The 19,883-nt window shown below is 44.2% G+C and overlaps 1 protein-coding gene across 2 annotated transcripts; it reads right to left on the reverse strand.

The window, feature by feature from the left end:
* Positions 1 to 2,812: 2,812 nt before the first annotated feature.
* Positions 2,813 to 16,827, reverse strand: frmd6 (FERM domain containing 6). Of its 2 annotated transcripts, XR_014597422.1 has the most exons (14): positions 16,697 to 16,827; positions 15,822 to 15,912; positions 13,824 to 13,903; positions 12,927 to 13,003; positions 12,624 to 12,810; positions 11,242 to 11,397; positions 11,034 to 11,099; positions 10,596 to 10,664; positions 7,665 to 7,839; positions 6,560 to 6,868; positions 6,239 to 6,370; positions 5,979 to 6,070; positions 4,673 to 5,449; positions 2,813 to 4,639 (listed from the first exon to the last, which is right to left on the reverse strand). XR_014597422.1 is itself a non-coding variant. In XM_084013405.1 (13 exons), exons 1-13 carry the CDS (start codon positions 16,793 to 16,795, stop codon positions 5,159 to 5,161), a joined length of 1,824 nt encoding a protein of 607 aa, XP_083869531.1. In that variant the 5' UTR covers positions 16,796 to 16,827; the 3' UTR covers positions 2,813 to 5,158. The 2 variants fall into 2 exon arrangements, 1 of the variants encoding a protein (XP_083869531.1); XM_084013405.1 differs by having other exon boundaries at positions 2,813 to 5,449.
* Positions 16,828 to 19,883: the final 3,056 nt, after the last annotated feature.

The following is a 19,883-nucleotide window of genomic DNA, read 5'->3' on the forward strand; positions in this document are numbered from 1 at the left end:
AGACTGGCGGAGCGAGGCGGGGGGGGGCTTGGATTTCATTTCTGATTTGCGACCATCTGGCTCCTCCAGGCAGCTGTTGGCTCGAGCCGACCAGAGCCGCCCCAATGCCCCATGGGATTTACAGAGAGGTCAGCACTGCTGCTGGAGACACACTGTCACCTAATACTCTCAAACAATCAGCTCAAATGATCGCCCACACACACACACACACACACACACGTGCGCGCTCATAGATAGGGAGATAAGATGCATGGAGGTGTGCGGAAGGAAGACGATAAGTGTGAAAATAAAAACAGCTGCTGATGAAACATCATCAATAAGATCAGCAGAATTGTTTTAAATGTAAAAAAATGATGCACGAACGTGGTCTAATTCAACAAGACAAAAGAAAAAGAGAGGAGAGAGGAGAAAAGGGGGAGGTGACGGAGAGAGAGAGAATGGATTTCCCCCCTCTGTGTTGCCATAGCGACAGCAATGGATGGCGGATGACTGATTTCCGGTACAGCTGTGGAGCTCGGAGGGGAGAGAGAGGCGGACACGTTATCCATGTCGGAGGAAGGAGGTGGAGCTCTCTGAGGAAAGCACCCGTGTTTTCTATTAAACTGCCTTGATGACTTTTTGCACTATTTGTTCTTATCATTCTGGATTTTCTTTGAACAAGCTGCAGAGGCAGTAGTGGATAGTAAGTACATCTACTCAAGTACTGCACTTCAGGACAATTTTGAGGTACTTTTGAGTATTGTATGCTACGTTATAGGTCTACTTCTACTCCACTTGAACAAAAATCAAAATTACTCTTACATTCCCCATAATCATCCAAATACAATTAAAACGTATGACTTCATCTTACATTTTGTAAAGAAACTAGTTTTTATTGCATCTCTCTAGGAAGAGTTCCTACATTTCAACTATGGTATTTCTAATTTTACTTACGGGATCTGAATACTCTGAATCCACCATCCATTGGCCAGAAGTAAATGTGTTTGTAGTGAAGTACAGTAAAAACAAAATATCTCAACGCAAGGTCGACTTACTTGGTGTTTGGGAGGCTTTCGGCCACATCCAGCGGTGTTTCTCACAGTTCCTGGGTGTTGTAGTCCAAAGGCAGTGCGGGGTTGTCAGGCTGGCCAGCAAACTGTGTAGATAAAAAGGTTTAATGCCTCTTTATTTCACCTTTCAGGTTGATTATACAGTCATAGACCAAACATACTGTCAAGCTATTGGTAATTCAGAAGACGATAAGCAATATCAATAGTACATCCATCTGATTTACGTAGTTTAAGAAAATGCATTTTATTTTGATCAATAAAGTTTATACACAGCTGTCATTCTGCATTATTTACAATATTGAAATAGGATTCCACGTAAAAGTTTGTAATTATAGATTGAATTATTATGTATAGGTCATTTTAAGGTATATTTACCACAATCTACGAGATGGCAGTTGGCGCTACTCTGCTAGCATTAAGCTAGTTAGCTTTAGCAGTAGCTAACGTTAGCTAGCGTTAGCCATTTCTCCTCTTTTATATGTAAATGTTCTTTGCTACAGCCTCATTTGGTTAAATTGAATAACAAGCGGTTCATCAAAACAATTAAACTCGCTACTATTAAATGACAATAACAGCAAGGGGGAAAACAATAACTAATTTTGGTTTAGCTTAAGCAATTGCTAGCTGTTACTATTTTAATGATTTCTTTAGTAAATAGACGTCAAAAGGTAAATCTTAACTCACTGTGTATACATTGTTTACTTCAGTGGAGCTCAGCCTTCTTGTTTAACCGCAGTTTACTGAGTAAAAACACGATATGGGACCGTTAATTCGCTAAAATCTAAAATGACCGTATTACTCTAATCAATAGCATTAAAAATGCGCGCATTGATATCAAATCACGTCTGCGTCCGAAGCTCGAAGCAGGTTCTGGGTGCGCTTGTTGTTAATGTCCGGCTGCTTCCAAATGGCCCGGGTGGAGCTAGCCGGTATTATCATGATCAGAGTCTCATTACGGTGTACGCCGATCTAAATGAACAAGCACACTCTCTCGGCACAAGCAACACACATCCCCTTGGCTTGCATCCCACTGGTCAAAAGTTCATGGCTGGCTCTGATTGGTCTTGGTAACCAGGAAGTGGGACCTGAATTTTAACTTGATTTTGAGCTAGAAGGAGGATTTTAACAACAAGGTGAGTTTAACTAACCTTGACAAAAAATGTCAGGTCCATTCTCATTCTTCAAAGTGTAAAAAAAAACTATCTAAAAAGATAAAAGTATATAGTAACACTGGTATGATCCTTTAAGTACATTTAAGAGATACAAGGCCAATCTTTGAATAACTCCCACAGTTAAAATGTGTACTTTATTGTCCAAGAGCAAGATTAATTCATTACCCACATTTACTAAATTAAAACTTATTTTGGTGACTAATTGTTCTGCGTTTTGACATCAAGTCATTTGTGTTTGAGTTGACGATGCTGCTGGTGTCTCATGTGTCGGTCACTACCGCCACCTTCAGGCCAAACGCATACTTACAAGAACGTACCGGACCACCAGAGGGCAGCACACACTAATGAAACATTAGCACCTCCACTAAGGACCGACACAGACATGTTCTTATCTATTTAAGTATAATTTAATGGTAGTTTTAGTAAATATTTTGCATGCAACATACATAATATAATTACTTTTTGGAAAGAAAACTTCCATGGGTAGATTAATAAATAAACTGAATGGAACATTGTATTTTCTTGACATATTCTGTTATAATTCCAAAGAGTAAATAAACTTTAAAATCACCACAAAACATCAGACCTTGGGCAAATAAATGTACCTTTTTTATTGGATATTGAGGGCATTAGTACCAAGAAGGCACGGACCAGACTTCATCATAACAAATCATTTTTCTTTAACTACAGGGTGACAAAAAAAAAAAAAAATTCCTGAAGGGAGATCCTTTCACAGAAAGGATTATGGACACAGACATACAGACTCTTACTTAGTGTAAGTACGACCATATATGGAAGTCAGAAAAGGAAGTTGGAACACGTTATGAAGACTTTAAGGACATGGGTTATGACTGTATGGCAATGTACCTTAACACATACTGTTGTAATATAAGAAACTTATCCATCAAAATATTCATTAATGAGTAGGAATAATTATACGTTTAAAACAGTGAGAGAAAAAGGCGTAAGAAATATAGAAGTTGTTTTTCAATTACATAGCAGTATCAAATGTGTGTGTTTGTGACGTTACATAAAAAAGTGTTGTTTTTTTTAAAAACCTTGTTCAGACGCTGTATTGCCAGTGTGTGAATAGACATGGGGTTAGTTAAAGCTCATCTGGGATGAAAATAAGTCTTTTATGAGTTTGTCTGTACATTTAATCACATAATTTGTTTCTGATGGACGTCTTTTATAAAAAAACAAAACTCTGTGAGCCTCGGCTCAGCTCAGAAACACGTTGAAATCTTAAAATCATAACGTCTGCGGATGACATGTCACCCAGTGAACACCAAACATTTTGTTACCTTTGGATAAAGCCGCGTTTAAGTGTTCCTCTCTGTTTCCAGTCTTTACGCTAAGCTAAACTAAGCTCATCGTCTTCTGGTGTAGCTTCACATCATCTAACCCTCAGTAAGGAGTCAACTATATCCCAAAATGATGAGCTATTCTTTCATTATCGCGTCTCGGCAGAATCCAGTCTTTGTGAATAACTTAAGAGATCATACTGAACCACTTGTGTATGTAGAACTTGATGGAGCTTATGATGCAGTCTTTTCCTCCTGATTCAAACAGGGTTAGAAGTTGTGTTTTCACCACACACAAAAAAACACGATGTATGTGACAAAGCTGTAACTGTGGCACTTTGAGTCTGAGCTGCTTGATTTATGAATAAAAACACCTCGTTGGTTTTAATCTGCGACGACTTCCTGTCCTGAATTAACGGCTTGTAACGCATCCTGTCAACTGAACAGGCTACTGTGAGATTAAAAATGCTTAAAAACCAGTCGTTCTTGTTCCGAGCCGTAGACGTCACCCCGTCCTTAATACTGACACATACATTTGCTTGTAATACTGAATGAGAGCAGATTAACTGTCCGACATACACAAGTGTAGAGAGTTCATACAAAAATACAACATGTAAAGAGATTTCAGGTAAAAACGAGAGGATGAAAAATAAAAAATAAAAACATGTAACAAATTCCAGTTTGAAGTGATGGATGAAACGAAACGGAAAAGAGCAGAAAGGAAGACGTACATGTACGCGTCAAAAATGTTTGCTTTGTTCTGGCCGACGCCAAGCGGCCTCCATTTTGAGTCTGGATTACAGGGAAGCTTTCGTGGCTGCAAACTCGACGCAAGTCAGGACATGTGGGAACTTACTCGACCTCATTCCTCCCGGGAGACTCGGCGGAGTTCACAGGACATGAAGAAGTCTTTTTTTTTTTTACATTTAAGACGCTTAAGAACTCGCTTGAAGTGTTTAAATGCACGACATTTAAAAACAATGTCAGGCTTTGAAATTCTGATGGCTTGGATCTTTGAAGATGACTAAGGTGAGGGCGTGATTGTCAAGGCGAGGGTTTGACACCTGCATAGTGTGATGAAGGCACATCGGATGAAGAGTCCAGTCTGCACTTCCTGTGAAGTGAAGCGGCGCAGTAGAAGAAAAACCGAGGCTGCTTCCTCTCAAAAAGGATTATGGGTTCGTCTTTCCCCTCCCACAGTGACTTTGAAATGTTTTTCATCATTGGTTGCACACTGAGAAAAAAAATTGGCCATCGTTGATTTCCATTTCTTGTCTTTGGTTCGTAGCTCAGAGTGATTTTTTTTGTCCTTTCTGTCCTCTAGAGGAAATCCTTGATATGCTGAAAACAGAAAAGTGTTTAAAGAAGAAGAAAGAAGATGACACGATCCCTTTTGTTTCCTTTCCCACCGGGGAGCAGCTCAGGGGATGTTTAAAGATGCCCTTTGAACCAAGTGTCCGTTCCCTTTTCAGCCAGAGGCGTCCATGTTTGTTAGTCTGCTGTGTGTTATTAGTCTGAAGTGGTGAGTTTCTTCCTCCTAACAACCACCTCTCCAACACTCCTCGCGTTCCCTGAGGGCTGAAACACCTCTACGTCGGAGCCAAAAGGTCACCCTGAGGTTTCCGCCCTCCGGTCACACCACAAACTCAGGGACCTCGTCGCTGGTCAGATCCAGGGAGAAGTACTTGTTGGTTCTCTTGATGGGAAACGGGTGCTGTTCGCCCAGCATGCCGGCGCGTTGATCGGCGAGGCCCTGGTAGCCGCCGCCGTCGCTCAGCTCCTGGGCGCAGCCGAACGTGTAGCTGTGGGCGGTGTCCTGGCAGAGCTCCGCCCACTGTAGGCAGTCCTTCTGGTAGAGCCGGACGTCGTCTAGAGACTGGCTGTGGCGGTCGGTGGAAGACTGAGGCTTCCTGCACGCAGACGTCTGCAGGTGGGAAATTTAATATTATTATAAAGCTGCAGGCGGAAAATGTGAATGACTGAAAAGGAAAAGTCAGCGAAAACATTCTCTTCATTCGCTGTAATTAACTTTCCCTCCTCTATTGTACCTTCTGCTTTAAGCGTGATTTAAGTCACAATCATGACTACGGCAGCTACAATCTAATAATAATAATCTCCTATTCCATCATGAAACAAATATAAGACTCTGTTACTGTGGGGAATTTAATAAAGCATGTAATGGAACAATAAATTACCCATAAATTAAAACCTGCGTGGTAGATAACTGCAGGAGGAGTCATCCCCTTGTTACGGCTTAAAGGGCCAAAGAGGAGAAATCTTCAAAAAGGAGATCTTTGAGATTGTAAAGAAGTAAAAATGAGACACCAAAGTATGGTTTACCTTTCTTATTACCATGTCATTTTCATATTTTCAAGTGTTAATTAAAAATTTGGTACTATTGCTCCAATACAAGCACACATGCTGCTGTGAAACCCCTGGATGAAATCGGTTACCTGTGGCAGAGACTCGATGCTCTGTCCTCTCATCTTGACCACCGTCTCTGAGGAGCTGGAAGTGGACGAGCTGACGTCTTTTACTATCAGTCCTGCGGAGAACAGATGACAACGTTCAGCTTCAGGATGCTCCGCTTGGTGGCAGCCATTAAAAATAATCCCACAGATGAAGAATTAATTCATCATCATTCATAATCCCTTCTCAAAATCCAGAATAAATCACTATCCCACTTCTGCACGTGCTGCAGCTCTTCCTGTACCTGAGTATCCGTTGGTCTGATCGGGCGACATGGTCAACATGTCCTCGGTGATGTGGATGCACAGCTCCTGGTCCAGAGCCATCTCATGGAGCTCCTCGTAGTCTTTGGGGTCGTCCACCAGCATCTCAATCTCTGAGGGAAAAACAAAATCCAATCATGACCACCACTTTCATCTGGTAATCTGTAATCTGGTTGTATTGTTGGACTGCATGTCCCAGAAATCCCTTGCTAATAAGGTGGTTCTTATTGTGTTAATAACTAACTAATTAAAACATCACATCTACTCCTAATAAATCCTGCTGTCCTGGAAGTCACTCTCACCCTCATCGTCTAGAATGCGCTCCTTGCCGCTGCTCTCGATGCCGGAGGTGTGCGAGCTCCCGTGGCTGGTCGTGGACGAGCTGCAGGTCCGTAGCGGTCTGTGCGGGGCCTGACCCGGCGCCCTGAAGCTGTCCGTCTCGATGCCGGAGGTGTGCGAGCTGCCGTGGCTGGTCGTGGAGTGGCGGGACAGGCGTTTGTGATGCGACATGCTCCCCGCGCTGCTGCCGCTGGCCCGGGAACGCTTGTCCAGCTGGTCCATGTCCAGGTCGAGAGCATCGCTGATGTACGACTCCCTGTACTGCTTCTTGTCTGAAATCACAGGGATATAGACAACATACTGTCGTAAATAATAGCCCTGAATGCAAGTTCAACATTTTCTGGTGGATAAGATGAGAGGATAAATTACTCTCATATGAAATATGAAGCAACAGCCAGATGTTAGCTTAGCTTAGCACAAAGACTGGAAACCAGGGGAAACAGCTAGCCTCGCTCTGTCGAAAGGTAAAAAAAAGTCTACCTACCAGAACCTCTGCATTACTTATTATGTCTTCTTTTGTCTAATCAATATAAAGAATGACAATTTTTTTTTGGCTGAGACTCCAGGAAGTAACTGATCCTTTGTTGTACTTCTGAAAAAAGTAGCTGCTCGTTTTTGCTGCTAAATTAAAGGAATAATTTAAAACATCTTCCAAAATAACATCACTTCTGACCCTAGACGTGTGTGGCGGAGTCATCTGGCATTTGCATAGCATGATGAATTTGATATTTTGCTGTGTTCAGGACTCAACAAAGAGGATTTAGACCCCCCACGCCTCTCGCCGTAGAGAGGCTCACAGACCTCACAGGCTTGAGAGAGCAGGCAGACCACAGCAGGATGAAAGGTGCCTTGACTTCCATTCAAAATCCCTCAGGTCTGTGAGGAGGTGTGGACGTGTTTGTGTAACCACCATGAAACAATCAGCTTTGTTCTCGCCAACAACAAGAACCCCTCTCCTCTTTGTTCATTCTCTCTCGCTCGCTGAGCCGGAGAGGAGGACGAATTTCGAACGCTGCGTTTACGAACGGCAACTGACAAGATGAGACATGAAAGAAGAACATGATATACCTTCGTTTTCCTCCAAGCGGCGGACCTGTTTGAGAACAGGCTGCAGGTTCATGTAGAGCCGGTGGGAGTTGCTGAGCAGCTGCAGGAGGTGGCGAGAACGTACGGGGCAACCCGTGTAGTAGATGAGCTTGCGGGCCGAGGGCAGACCGTCGGGAAGGATTTCAAACTTCTTCCCCTGAGAGAGCGAGAGGAGCAAAACGGTGATTACAGGACTCGTAGCAGTTAATAATGGAAGATTATGAAAAAGTGGTATTTCAAATTATTACTGAGTACTAGAAAGGTCCTCAGGAGAGGACTACAGTCCATGTATCTGTTCTTCATTTCGTCGACACAGAAACGGAGCATTTTTTAGCAGTTTTGATGATTTTCCAGCGAGAGGACATGTTGGCTAAACACACGGAAAAACTAAAATGGCAGTATTGTACTTTTCTCCCGCGCTTTTTTTGGCAAAGGCTCGATGCAAAACAGCTGTCTTTAGTGTCAGCAGGGTTGTTTTCAATAGAGACCTTTAAACATTTCTGCGAGGGTTCGTCCTTTCAAAGGTTGGTTTAAAGCGCTGGAAAATGCAAAGAGCTGCACGTTTCTGACCACAAGACTGAGCTTTTGTTTTATTAAGCCAGACGTTTTTACAGAAACCAGCTCAAGCCATGTGTTTAAAGTCTACGCAGGGAAGCATGTTCAAGGTGTTCAGCTTTGTACTGGGAAATGAGTTCATGAAAACCAACTGCTCACTGACAGTTGCTTTACGATCAAATATAGAACATTCTCTGGGAAGGTATTCTCCAGGTTGAAAAGTGAAGCTGAATATTTGTCTTTTCACCTCAAACTGACGCTCTGCAGCTCCTTGTGGCCACTTGTGTGTACTACATGTTTTAGCCAGGCCTCGCATGTACATTTTGCTATTATTTTTAGGATAAGTTACACTACTCAGAGGGAAACTGGTTTTGGGAGTGGTACTTCACATGTTTCAGTTATATATAGGTTTTATGGATTGGTTTTAAATTCTCTTTCCCATTTTCAACACAAAAACATGTATTTATCGAGGATGTTTCCGGGATATAAGAACAATGATGCAACTCTTGTTTTTCTTTCTTATTTCAGGATCAAAAGCAGTTTTAGCACCACAATTTACCCCCGCTTTGAAAGAGTGAGTCAGTTAACCGAGTTAACTGTGACCATGTCATTTGGCAATTACTGTAATCATCACTTTGTTCAGTCATAACTATCACAAGGAAACTGAAAGCTCTGTTATAGTTTATCAAACAATATGGACCTTCCTTATAACCAAACAAACATGGTCGTATCAACCAAAGTCCATCATTAAAAGGAAATGAAACCTGAGTTTTATGGATATACAGCAGCATCGTCACACAACCGCCTTGAATAGGTTAATAACTAAATGGCAGACTCTCTATCAGACTCTTAGGAGTAAAATATTCAGAGATAATTCAGAATCCAAACATGTTGAAAAGGTACCACTTAGAAAAGTTTCTTCTTCCATGCAGTACACATGGTGAGTCCATCGAAACGCTCAGTTTAGGACAGCTGGACGCCCCCCTGCCCTAACAGGCCACACACATCGAAAACTCCCCGCGTCACCCACAGGGACGTTTTTATGCAACAATCCATCAAAAAGAGCAGCGTCAACCAGAGGCCACTGGCAAGGTCGAGGCTCCGACGTCATGGGACACAAGGGTGATCATTTCATTTCAGCTTCTACGGGGGAGTGGATCAACCTCTCACAGGCTCAGCGGATGTGCATCTCTCTTGTTGCCTCAGAAACACTAGAAAATGTCTCCCATCCTTCCTTTAAACCTTGATATAAAAAAAGGCGAGCTCAAGTCATCCTGGCCAAATATCCTGAATAGAAAAATCCCCCCGAAGCCCGGTGCAAACATCTGGTGTTTATTGACCCACGCGTCTCTCCGCCCCTTGCTCCGCGCTCCGGCTGGTTCGGGCCGTGTAGCTGCAGCCGCGGTGGCAGCGGTGTTGGATGACGTGACTCGTGGGTGGGGTGGAGGAGAAAGCCTGTTATTCAGCAGAAGGGTGGGACAGGGCCACGAGAGGCCCTCGACGTCCACAGTCAAACCGCAGCGGTTCACTCCTCACGACGCTGCAGACGGCAGACACGAGGAAACCGCCGGAAAAACAGGAATGAGGAAAACAGGATGTCTTCACGTTGGAACTGAGTGGCCGATACGACGGTTGTTTGCACCAAAATTAGGCCCCGAAGCTCACCACGAAGCCCTCTGGGACGACAAAGCACGTCTCCCAGGGGCCTTACACTCTTATAAAACCCCTTCCATTGTATAAAAATAGAGAAGTAGCCAAAATTAGAGTTGTTTTTTTCTGTGCCACAGCCGTGGCAAGCAATAATGGCCTCTCTGGATTGTGATTAACAGCCGACTGGCCGTAAACGTGAAGCTGTCAAGACTGAAACAGATATATAGTAAGCTTGTCTGCCTTCCTGCGATAACAGAAACCCTATAGAAGCAAATTAACTGACTGCTGTGCTCAGCTTAACGACAGGCCGACTCACAGCACAGATGAAAAGATTCCACAGGATTTCCGTTAAAGGTTACAGGGACACCAGTGATATTTGATCAAATGAATAAATCCTGTTTATCGTATGAGAGAAAGTACTGCTGTGTGTGTGTGTGTGTGTGTGCGTGTGTGTGTGTGTGTGTGTGCGCACATACAAGGAAAGTCTTCCTAAATCCCTGATTAGTTCCAGAGGACTTGCAGGGCTGAGATAAAACAGCAGTGTGGAGAAAAGAAGCCTTTGCGCAAAAGTTTCCACGACCCTGAGTAAGAGCTGGGCTTTTGCAGTAAGCCCAGGGAAGTTTGGGTTTGTCATCCCTGGAGTGAGTAATAGAACAAACAAACTGTACAAATGTGTTGAGAAAAGTTGTGATAGTGCACCTGACTCACCACGAATACAAGTTTTCCCACGTTGGTCCAGGGGAAGTCGTACAACAGTTGCCTCACAGAGCCGACGTTCTACAACACGGAAGCACGTGAAGTCAATAAAAAAAAGCAGCTTGTTTTATGTTTTTGACTATCAATTTGTTCTGGTATTTTTCGCAAATCAAGACCCAAGAGTGCAGCAATATGGCTTATTGTTTCGTTAATTACTTTTTCACTCAGTTGCTTAATCATCGGCTGTGATATTTTTACAAAATAATTAAAAAAATAGCCGTCTTCAAAAAGCAGATTTGAGATCTATGACTGTATTCAGTTTACACCATACAATAGACAAAGACAGAGACTTTATTCTATAAAATGCTCAGGAGAGATTGAAGTAATCTGACCAACTTAACAACCACATTAGTCACCTTAATCTTCACTGTTAAGAAAAAGGGGGATTACCTGAAATATTTGGATTCCACGTAAAGTCAGTCCCAAAGTAAGGGATGCATCTACTTCCTTCTTGTCCTGTTAGACAGAGATGAGATCAAATATCCATCAGGCAACGAGTAAATTCAAAATTCAGTCAACGCACCAAATAGCCGTCTGAGATTGAAAGGACGGATCAGAGATCGCTGCTGCACGTCTGATCCTGCCGTCCACCGCTCACCTTGTAGAGTCTGTAGTAGTGGACCGTGACGTCATCGAGCTGCGCGCACTCCTTGATGTATTTGAGGTGCGCCTCTGAAGCCGTGAGAGCAAACTGGTCTTTGTGCATGTTCGGGATGTGCCTCAGGATGTACTCGCGGCCGCGCTTGGTTATCACCTGAGCGTGGAGAGAGAGAGTTAGACAGTCAGACACATTACAGCAGATTGGCAACAGGTTGCTCATGAGGGTGAAGAAGCTTCCCCGCCGCAGGGCGAACAGATGTCGACCTGGAGAAAGAGCCAGAGGCACCGGCCGGAAACACGCTCACATGCGGCTTTTTAAAGAGTTTCTAAGCACATAAATCTGTTGGGAGATTTACTGTAGCAGCGCTCATCATCCAACAATTTCCTGTCACCGCTGGTTTTCGAGTGGCGATAAGGAGGCTAATTACAGGAAGTGAAGGGCAATCAGACGGGTGTGGCAGTCAGAGAGGTGGAGGGTTGTTGTGAGCGGGAGGGGGGGTGCCAATGTGTCCAGAACAGCCATGCCAGTCAGAGCAATAATAAATAATAAATAAATAAATAATAACAGCGTGTGCCACTTCCAGGGACAGAAATAAACGTAGTGTCCCAGTTCTCATTATCCCACATGCTCAGATGTGGAGCTGTTGCTTGGTGTTTGGTCCGCGTGATGAATGGAAGGTGGCTACAGACCCACATGCTGTTTACACTGCAGGCCAGGACACCGAAGGCAGTCCCACAGCCTAAAACACACCCTCGCTGTGTATCTCAGCTTCTCCGTCAGTCACACAGCAGTTTACTTTTTAATTTAAGTCACTGATGCTTTACAAGAACATTCACCGTGACTCACTGGAGCATCACCGTGGGATGACGGAGCAGTTTAATACAGTAATGTGTTTACTTAATTATACTGAAACGTTTTAAGCTTCTTGTGTTCGCCACAACAAAGTAATTAGACATAACTGGGGGACCTTTAATGCACGACATGCCCCTCTCTATATCCCACGTTTTCCCGGAAAAAATGGCCAAATTTAGCATGTTCCAGTTTCTCCGGAGTGAGAATGTGTGTTATATTTTATTACACATTGATTATCTTTACGACATTTAAAAGGCATCGTCAAAAAAGAAATTCCTACACATGAAAACATAAAAAACAAAAGCAAAGGGAGCAAGTGCACAAAGCATTTTTGAATAAGAGTCAGAGAGAAAATATGTCCGGTATCGTGATATTAACCCAAGATGTGATCAGCTGCAGACGGACAGACAAGAGCCAGATGTGGTTTTGGTGTAAATAGGGACGTGCAGGATGACGGTGCGCCATCATTAATCATCTCTTCTTCTCTGATAAAGTTTGACATGCGAGTGCCCGTCGGACGTACTCACCCACGGGGGGAAGTAGGCCTCGGGTTCAAAGTACTTCCCAAAGTGCTTGTTACGTTTGAAGTTGCCGAGGTCGGCCTGCAGGGCGAAGGCTGCCAGCAGGAAGTAGGCCTCCTCCCTTTGGATGCACTGTGAGAGCAGCACCTGTTTCCTCAGGTGCCAGTAGTAGTAGTACCTGGCTGCACGGTCACTGCAGGGCACACGACGAGATGGGTTAAAGGTTAACTGATGCTGGAGCAGTGTGTGAAGTGTGTGTGTGTGTGTGTGTGTGTGTGTGTGTACGGGTGTGTGCAGTGTGTTACTTGCCTGATCAATCTCCCGTTCTCAACGTAATACTGGGCTCTGAAGTGAATGATCATTGGAGGCCCAAACTGATCAATGCCCTGGAAAAAAAGAACGTGACAATTATATATCAACAGCCAGGAAACCCTGTATGCCTGTCTCTCAAGCTGGACACTGGTGATTAGTAACTGATCAGGCATCAGTTAGAAAAGCATCTAAATGTGATTTCTTTCTTCTCTCGTTAAATATCGAAATATCAACAAAAAAGTAGAATCAGCGAATAAATAGAAAGCTCTACGAGACGAGAGACGGCAAAATCAATAACATCTAAATTAAGTTATTTGTGTTTTCTGATCCAGTTCAATAATGTTTATACACAATATAACATCTCTATCATTTCAGTTATGGGTCTTTAAAGTGATGGTAAAACATTTTACACTTGAGCCGGATGAGGAGATCCATACGACTCTCGTGTCTTTCAGGAGCTCCAATACTCCACTTCTAAAGCTGACTAGTGAGGAAATCAACAAAAGAAACACAAACTAAAATGTCCAAAAACTATTTTTATGTATATTCTATTTCTTGGTGACCAACATGTGGGCGCAGTGACTTCCTGGAGTTGTTGTTGTTGGAGAGGTTTCCAGGTTCTGGAGGTTTTTAGACACAAGTGCTGGAGAGATCTACAAACTGTTGTTCACATGTTGTGAAAAATATCTGGTCAAAATAAAGAAAAGGTCCTTTAGGAGAGAGTTTATATTTCCACTTCCAGTCAGCAGGAAATATCTGACGCTGAAGTGTATTTAGATGAATCCTGTGACTTCCAGGTAGGGGGATCTATTCAATCCGGTATTGGGACTTGGGCTGGCAAGTTTAGTGGTTTTTCCTCTCTTCACACTTTTACATATTTGACTGAAATCTCACCTTGCTGGCTTCTCTCTTCCATTCTTTGGGGCAGTACTTAGAAAGCTTCTGATCCAGCTCCATATAGATGTGTTCATTATCTGTCGGAGGAGGAGGAGAGGCACAGATTTAGCGCTGAAACTCATACTCCCGTGTGTGTGTGTGTGTGTGTGTGTGTGCCTTCAGAGAAATCCTGTTCAAAGACTCAGAGCCACATCAGAGCGCCTCTGCACTTCCCTTTGTACGCAGAGCCTCTGGTGTTCCTTCTCATTTCTTCACCTCACCCTGTCATGCATTAATACGCTCCTGAAGTGACTCCTTTCATGAGCTGCAGGCCTGGCGATGTGACAACTCAAGAGTTTCTTTACAATGAAACAGCGAAGGAAAAGGAGGGGCAAGGAGCAGAGCCTCTCTGGCAGAGCATCAACGCATTTGTAATGAAGACTCGTAGAAAGAGGAAGGGATGTCTTCTCTTCTTCCATTTTTTTTTAGTTGGGGGACAATTTGAGATCATCACCACAGAGACTTCTGCCGCCATCCCGATACAATTGAGGTCAGCGATATTTGGTTTGTGGCGCTGTTTCCAGAAAAAAGAATGCCTAATCCGCAGACTTCACTGTGAAAAAACGCCCCTTTCACACAGCCCGTTCAAGGAGGGAATGTGGTACCATTATCCCACCTCGCCCTTCTGTGTAAAGACAGGGGATTGTGGGGGTGGGGAAGACGGCGCCGTCCCGCCGTTAGGCCGGTAGAGGAGGCGGTGACCGGGACAGGTGGGACTATACGCACTCACAGACTAGATGCCGATGCTGATGAGTTTGGTTGTATAAAGCAACGCCAGCAGATCTTCTTTTACTGCGTAAAATGGGCTACGGAGAACTATTTATGTTTGTGCATCTCCGGGACAGAAGTAGACTAGCGCTCCGTAGAGATGGGATCTTTTAACAGAACACTATGTCAATTTACGTAGAGAGGAAACATTCTGAATGCTGCGTCATTTAAAACTAAACGGCTTACTTTGAATCGGGCTTCAATTAGTTCATTATCTAGTTGCTGTAAAAATGCGGAGAGAACCATTATTTTCTTTAACTGATAATATATCATCTTCCCAGAGTTCAAGATGCAGTTAAATTGCTTGTTTTGAGGCTAAAATTTGAGAGGCTGCAACCAGTGAAAAGTTATTAGTAACATTCATTTCTCAAACAGTTAATTGGCTTTCAACGTTGTGTTGATCCACACTGCTTCCACTAGCAATTCAGCCACTTTGACAAGTCTTTCTCACACTCATCAATGTTGGATGTGTTGTTTTTTCACGTCAGCGAGCAAACAAGCCGGTCTGCTGCGGAGGCTCTGCTCAGAGGGACCCTGGGTGACACACGGGGGACTGGGTGGCCTCTGTTTGCCTTGGGGATTTCACGCTGTTCAGACAAGCACTTCAGGAATGTCCCACAATCAGACCCATTGGCTCCTGCTCAACTGACCCGCTGAGCCCTCATTGGCTCATCTGGAGGCCAGCTGTCTGAAAAACACTGCCTTTGCAAATGACTCTCCCTTTTGCAGTTGCATACAGCTGTCACCTGCCGTCTGCTGCCTCGCCGTAGTGCAGACGCGGTGACTCATTGCGTACGCACGACCCTCGCCGCGCCGTCACCATAAAACAACGTGAGCCTCGGCCCGAACAATGGGAGCCAGTCAGGACGAGGAGGCCCCCGGGTTCCTGGGAGACCGCCATGACATGTAAGTGAGAGATGCTACATTCAGGGTAGATTCCTGTTTCGTAGCCAAGTTATTGGTCTGAGGAATGTAACCGCCCGACTACACTGTTTTTATGAGGCTCTCTTACTCTTTGTGACTACTTTCACTCCACAATTTGAATGATATAACCCTGCAATTTAAGCATTTATAAATAGAAATAAGGCTTTGTCCACACAACAGTCAGTTAAACAACAGCCGTTCAGTCGGTGGGTAAACATATAGAAAATAGATAGACTGCTAAAGGGAGCTGAAATGAAGTCTTACTCTGAATAACGCTGAGTCCAAACAAGTGACAGTCCTTCAGCCTCAGGAGGTCACACACCTGGACCAACAGCTCCTGGCACAAGGTCTTCACCTGTGGAGAGAAGAGGAGGAGGAGGAGGGTCGCTTTGTAAGATCATCGCTTCACCATTATATTACCAACACAGACATACATTCCCACACATAAACTACCCCAATGATAATGTCTGGTATCTCGTGTTGTTATAATCCACCAAATGCATTTCAATTCAAGTGGGAAGCTTCCGTTTTCAGCCACCAACGGTGAAACATTGTACACAGAGCAGTTGTTACAGAACGGAAATAAATCAAACAAGTCGGTTTTTGCACCACAAAAACAAAAACTGTGCTTCGTAAGTAGAGGCTTACAGCTGCCAAGATATACGGACTACAATTTGTTATGAAATAAAAAAAAAACCTCAGAGTGTATGAAATAGTTTGACAAGCTTATTCGTTTTCTTGCCTGGAATCGGATGTATTATAAACACAACAGCTAACCAGTTAGTTTAGCTTAACATCAAGACTGGAAACAGGGAAATCTGCTAGTCTGGCCTATTTGATGAATCTACATGAATTGTAAGAATGACCTGGGGGTCATGTGCTGCTACCTTCAGACAGAACCAGATGAGGTGTTCCCTTTTTTCCCAGTTTTTATGCTAAATATTTCGAGCTGTAGCTTCATATTTAAAAAAAAAAGAAGCAAATAAGTGCATTTCCAAAAATGTTGAACTATTCCTTTAATTGTGAAAAGAAAATATAGCAAAGACTTCCTGTTTTCCCACAAAATAAAATGGATTTTTATAATAGTTGCACCCTCAGCGGTAAGGAGTGCTGTAATAGGTTGAGAGCATCATACTCACATTGACTATGACATTGAGTGTGTCGTCATTGGGCAAAAAAACACAGACACAGCGGCGGTCCTGCATGGCTTTGTTGTTGTGGAAGTACAGTTTGTTCATCTTCGTGTGGCTGGGATAGGACAGGCCCCTCCGCCTGCTGTCGGGCTCTGGGCCCTCCGACGACCACCACCACCAACACCACCAGTCAGCGTGTCCCTGCTTCAGCTGCAGCCCAGTACAGACCCGACAGCACCTACGGGCTCAGCAGGCCAAGCAGCGCTCACAGGGCAGAGCATGGGGACCCGAGCTGCAGTCGGCCACTGTGGGGACACATGACAGAAGCATTAAATCAGCATTTCAGAATGTTTTGATTCACTAAAACAGAGATATAACTGACAAGCAGAGGGGGAGCGTTTCTGCTTGTGTCCACGAATATGTGACATCACCTCAGGGGAATGTGAGTGACTGCAGAGGAACATGTGAACATCTGTTTGGAGAGGAATTGATAAAAATGTAATGATGGCGTGAAGGAAACACAGATTCTGAGTGATTCATACCCCAAAAACGGTTTGATTTTAACAGCCGTTAAGAAAGAAATCAGGGGTTTGGACGTCGGCTGGGTGTGACTTTGTTGGCTCTGTAAACCAAACAGCTCCTCAGTTTCCTCCTGGCATCAGGTTTTTGTCAACCCGTTCAGATCTGTTGACACGCTCCTGGCTATTTGATTTGACTTCTTCACCATCTGCTGGCGAGTGTCAGACTGTAGCTTTGTGTTTGGGAAAATGGAAGCAAACACGTTATTATTCTGCGATGGTGTTGTTTTGTAAAGAAATCCATGTGGTTTTTTCACTAAATATAATAGAAGGCAAGCAAGAAAAGCAAAGTGTTTCCTGGAATGTGAAAGAACATCTGCACGCTGAATTTATGTGTTGGGATTTTTGAATTTATCCCAATTCAAATATTCACACTTCTGCTTCTAATTTATGACAGCAATGTTTTTCCTTATTCTCTACCAACTATATAGCTTTTTCCTCACACACACACACACACACACACACACACACACACACACACACACACACACACACACACACACACACACCTCCAACATTAACAGTTGTCGTTGGAGCAGCAAATAGCTCACAGCATGAACTGAGCCCGAGGACGTGTGAGCCCTTCAGAGGGTGTGAGAAATCTCAGACCAGACAAAAGAATGTAAAAGGAACAATCAATCTAGATTATCACTTCTTCCTGTCGGGAGTCACTCCACTTGAAGCCGTGCCGTCGTTACAAACAGATAGGACGGGGCCACGTTACAGAGTGAAAAACTATTAGCATATAAAAAAAAAGATGCAATGAGAGAATTTTAACTGCGACACAGAAAAGTCGCGGAGTTTTTGCAAAACACCGTAGCTATACACAAATAGTCAAATTCAAGTATCACTAAAATCTGTATATTTTCACTTGAATAAATGGGGCCGCGGTGGGAACAACACCAGAATGACCGACAGCAGCTTAGGGCTGCAGGCCTCGGACTTCTGCTGCAATGTCAGAAAGAGCTTTTTGGACTAAGTGCCCATTCAATACGCCTGCTGTCGACACACAACGCTGCTTTGTTGCAGCAGAGACAGGGGGCATTGTGGGCAACGCGGCCATAAATACACATACTGTTGACATACAGCATCAGCTCTCATTAACGCTGGTCATTGGATGTGCAGTGTGGCGGCCAACCACCCACTCAGCAAAGTCTGCTGATGAGCCATGACCGGGGGAGGCTCCCTGCGCCGCTGCTGACCTCGGCTAAACACTCCCCCCCCCCCGCATGGAGGCAAAAACATAGACATCAGATTGCACACATAATGACTACGTTCCCGCTCTCTTGCCACGACCATATGCCAGGTGCTACTATGGAACAGCTGTGTTTGATGGTAGCGAGGTTAATTAGAAGTGAGATCCACTAATACTAATTGAATCACTTCCCTCCATCGCTCGCTTTTCCCCCCCAGAGACGGAGAGTGACGCCAGAGAGCTAGCACAGATATAATATTTGTCAGACACAGAAAAACAATGGAGAAAAATTAGCCAACAAAGGCTGGATTTAGACTTGCAATGCGTTAAATTCAATCCCACCATAGATACTCAATGTGTACGTTTCTATTGTATTTGACAAGGAAGTGAACGGGTTTATATACATTAAACTTAAGGAATTTATTAATGTTGTCTTCTTTATCCTTTCTTCTTTTTTTCCTCTTCTTTTTACAGGGTTTGGAAATCTGTGAACAAGGTGGGAAACATTCACACATCCAGTTCCATCTCCCCGTAGGAACATTAATGGCCCTTGACGTGGGCTCGGGCTGAATTGGTATCATATTGCTTTTCCAGCCAGAAACATGATTCCCGACTTCCACGGACACGCATCCCACTCACGACTCGTTTATTACATCGCTGAATGCTAACGATGAAAGCGGACCCCTATGCTGGTCTCTCCTGAAGAGACGGGGCGAACCCAGACGTAACGAAGTCATCGCTGATGCTCCATTATGTCCATTATGTCATGTCTGGTCTAAACACGAGACAGCGCCACAGAGGGCATGTCCACTGTGAAATTAAAGGCTGGATTCTCTTACACGCTGTGTGAGATAATGAGATTACTGCTGCCCCCTCCACTTTCGCTGTCGTGCAAAGTGTAACGCAACACTGAAGTCCATCTAAAGCAGCCGACGGAGCTTCCTCCTGCCTTTCAAAGCGGTGTCAACGTGGCAAACCTCGGAGTCACCATATATCCCACACTGGGATGCCAGAGAAAAGGGCCTCTGTCACAACTACACCTCTCTCTTCCTCCCGTCACCACGCTGATTTAAACACAGCTTCAGGTACAGCATGTGTGAAAGCTAAGAGAGCGCAGGGTGATGCATACACAGCAATGAGAGAGCAGGAGAGAGGCAGCGCTCCAAGCTTATGCATGAAAAGAAAAAAAAAACTGCTGCAGTCAGGAGAATTCCTCACTAACATCTGCTTCTCATTCCAACAATGCAGCCTTTGATTCCCGATGCACACAACGAGCAGCGCCGCCGCCACCGCCGTCTCCATGCACCCGCATCCTCCGACAGCATCCGAACCTGCAGCAGCACACATGCACCGTAATCCAGGATTCCATTCAGTTCCACTGATTGCGTTTGCTTTGAGAACTACGCGGAGCGTTCAGGTG

The sequence above is a fragment of the Eutrigla gurnardus genome (genome assembly GCF_963514095.1).
Source record: "Eutrigla gurnardus genome assembly, chromosome: 7".
NCBI lineage: Eukaryota > Metazoa > Chordata > Actinopteri > Perciformes > Triglidae > Eutrigla > Eutrigla gurnardus.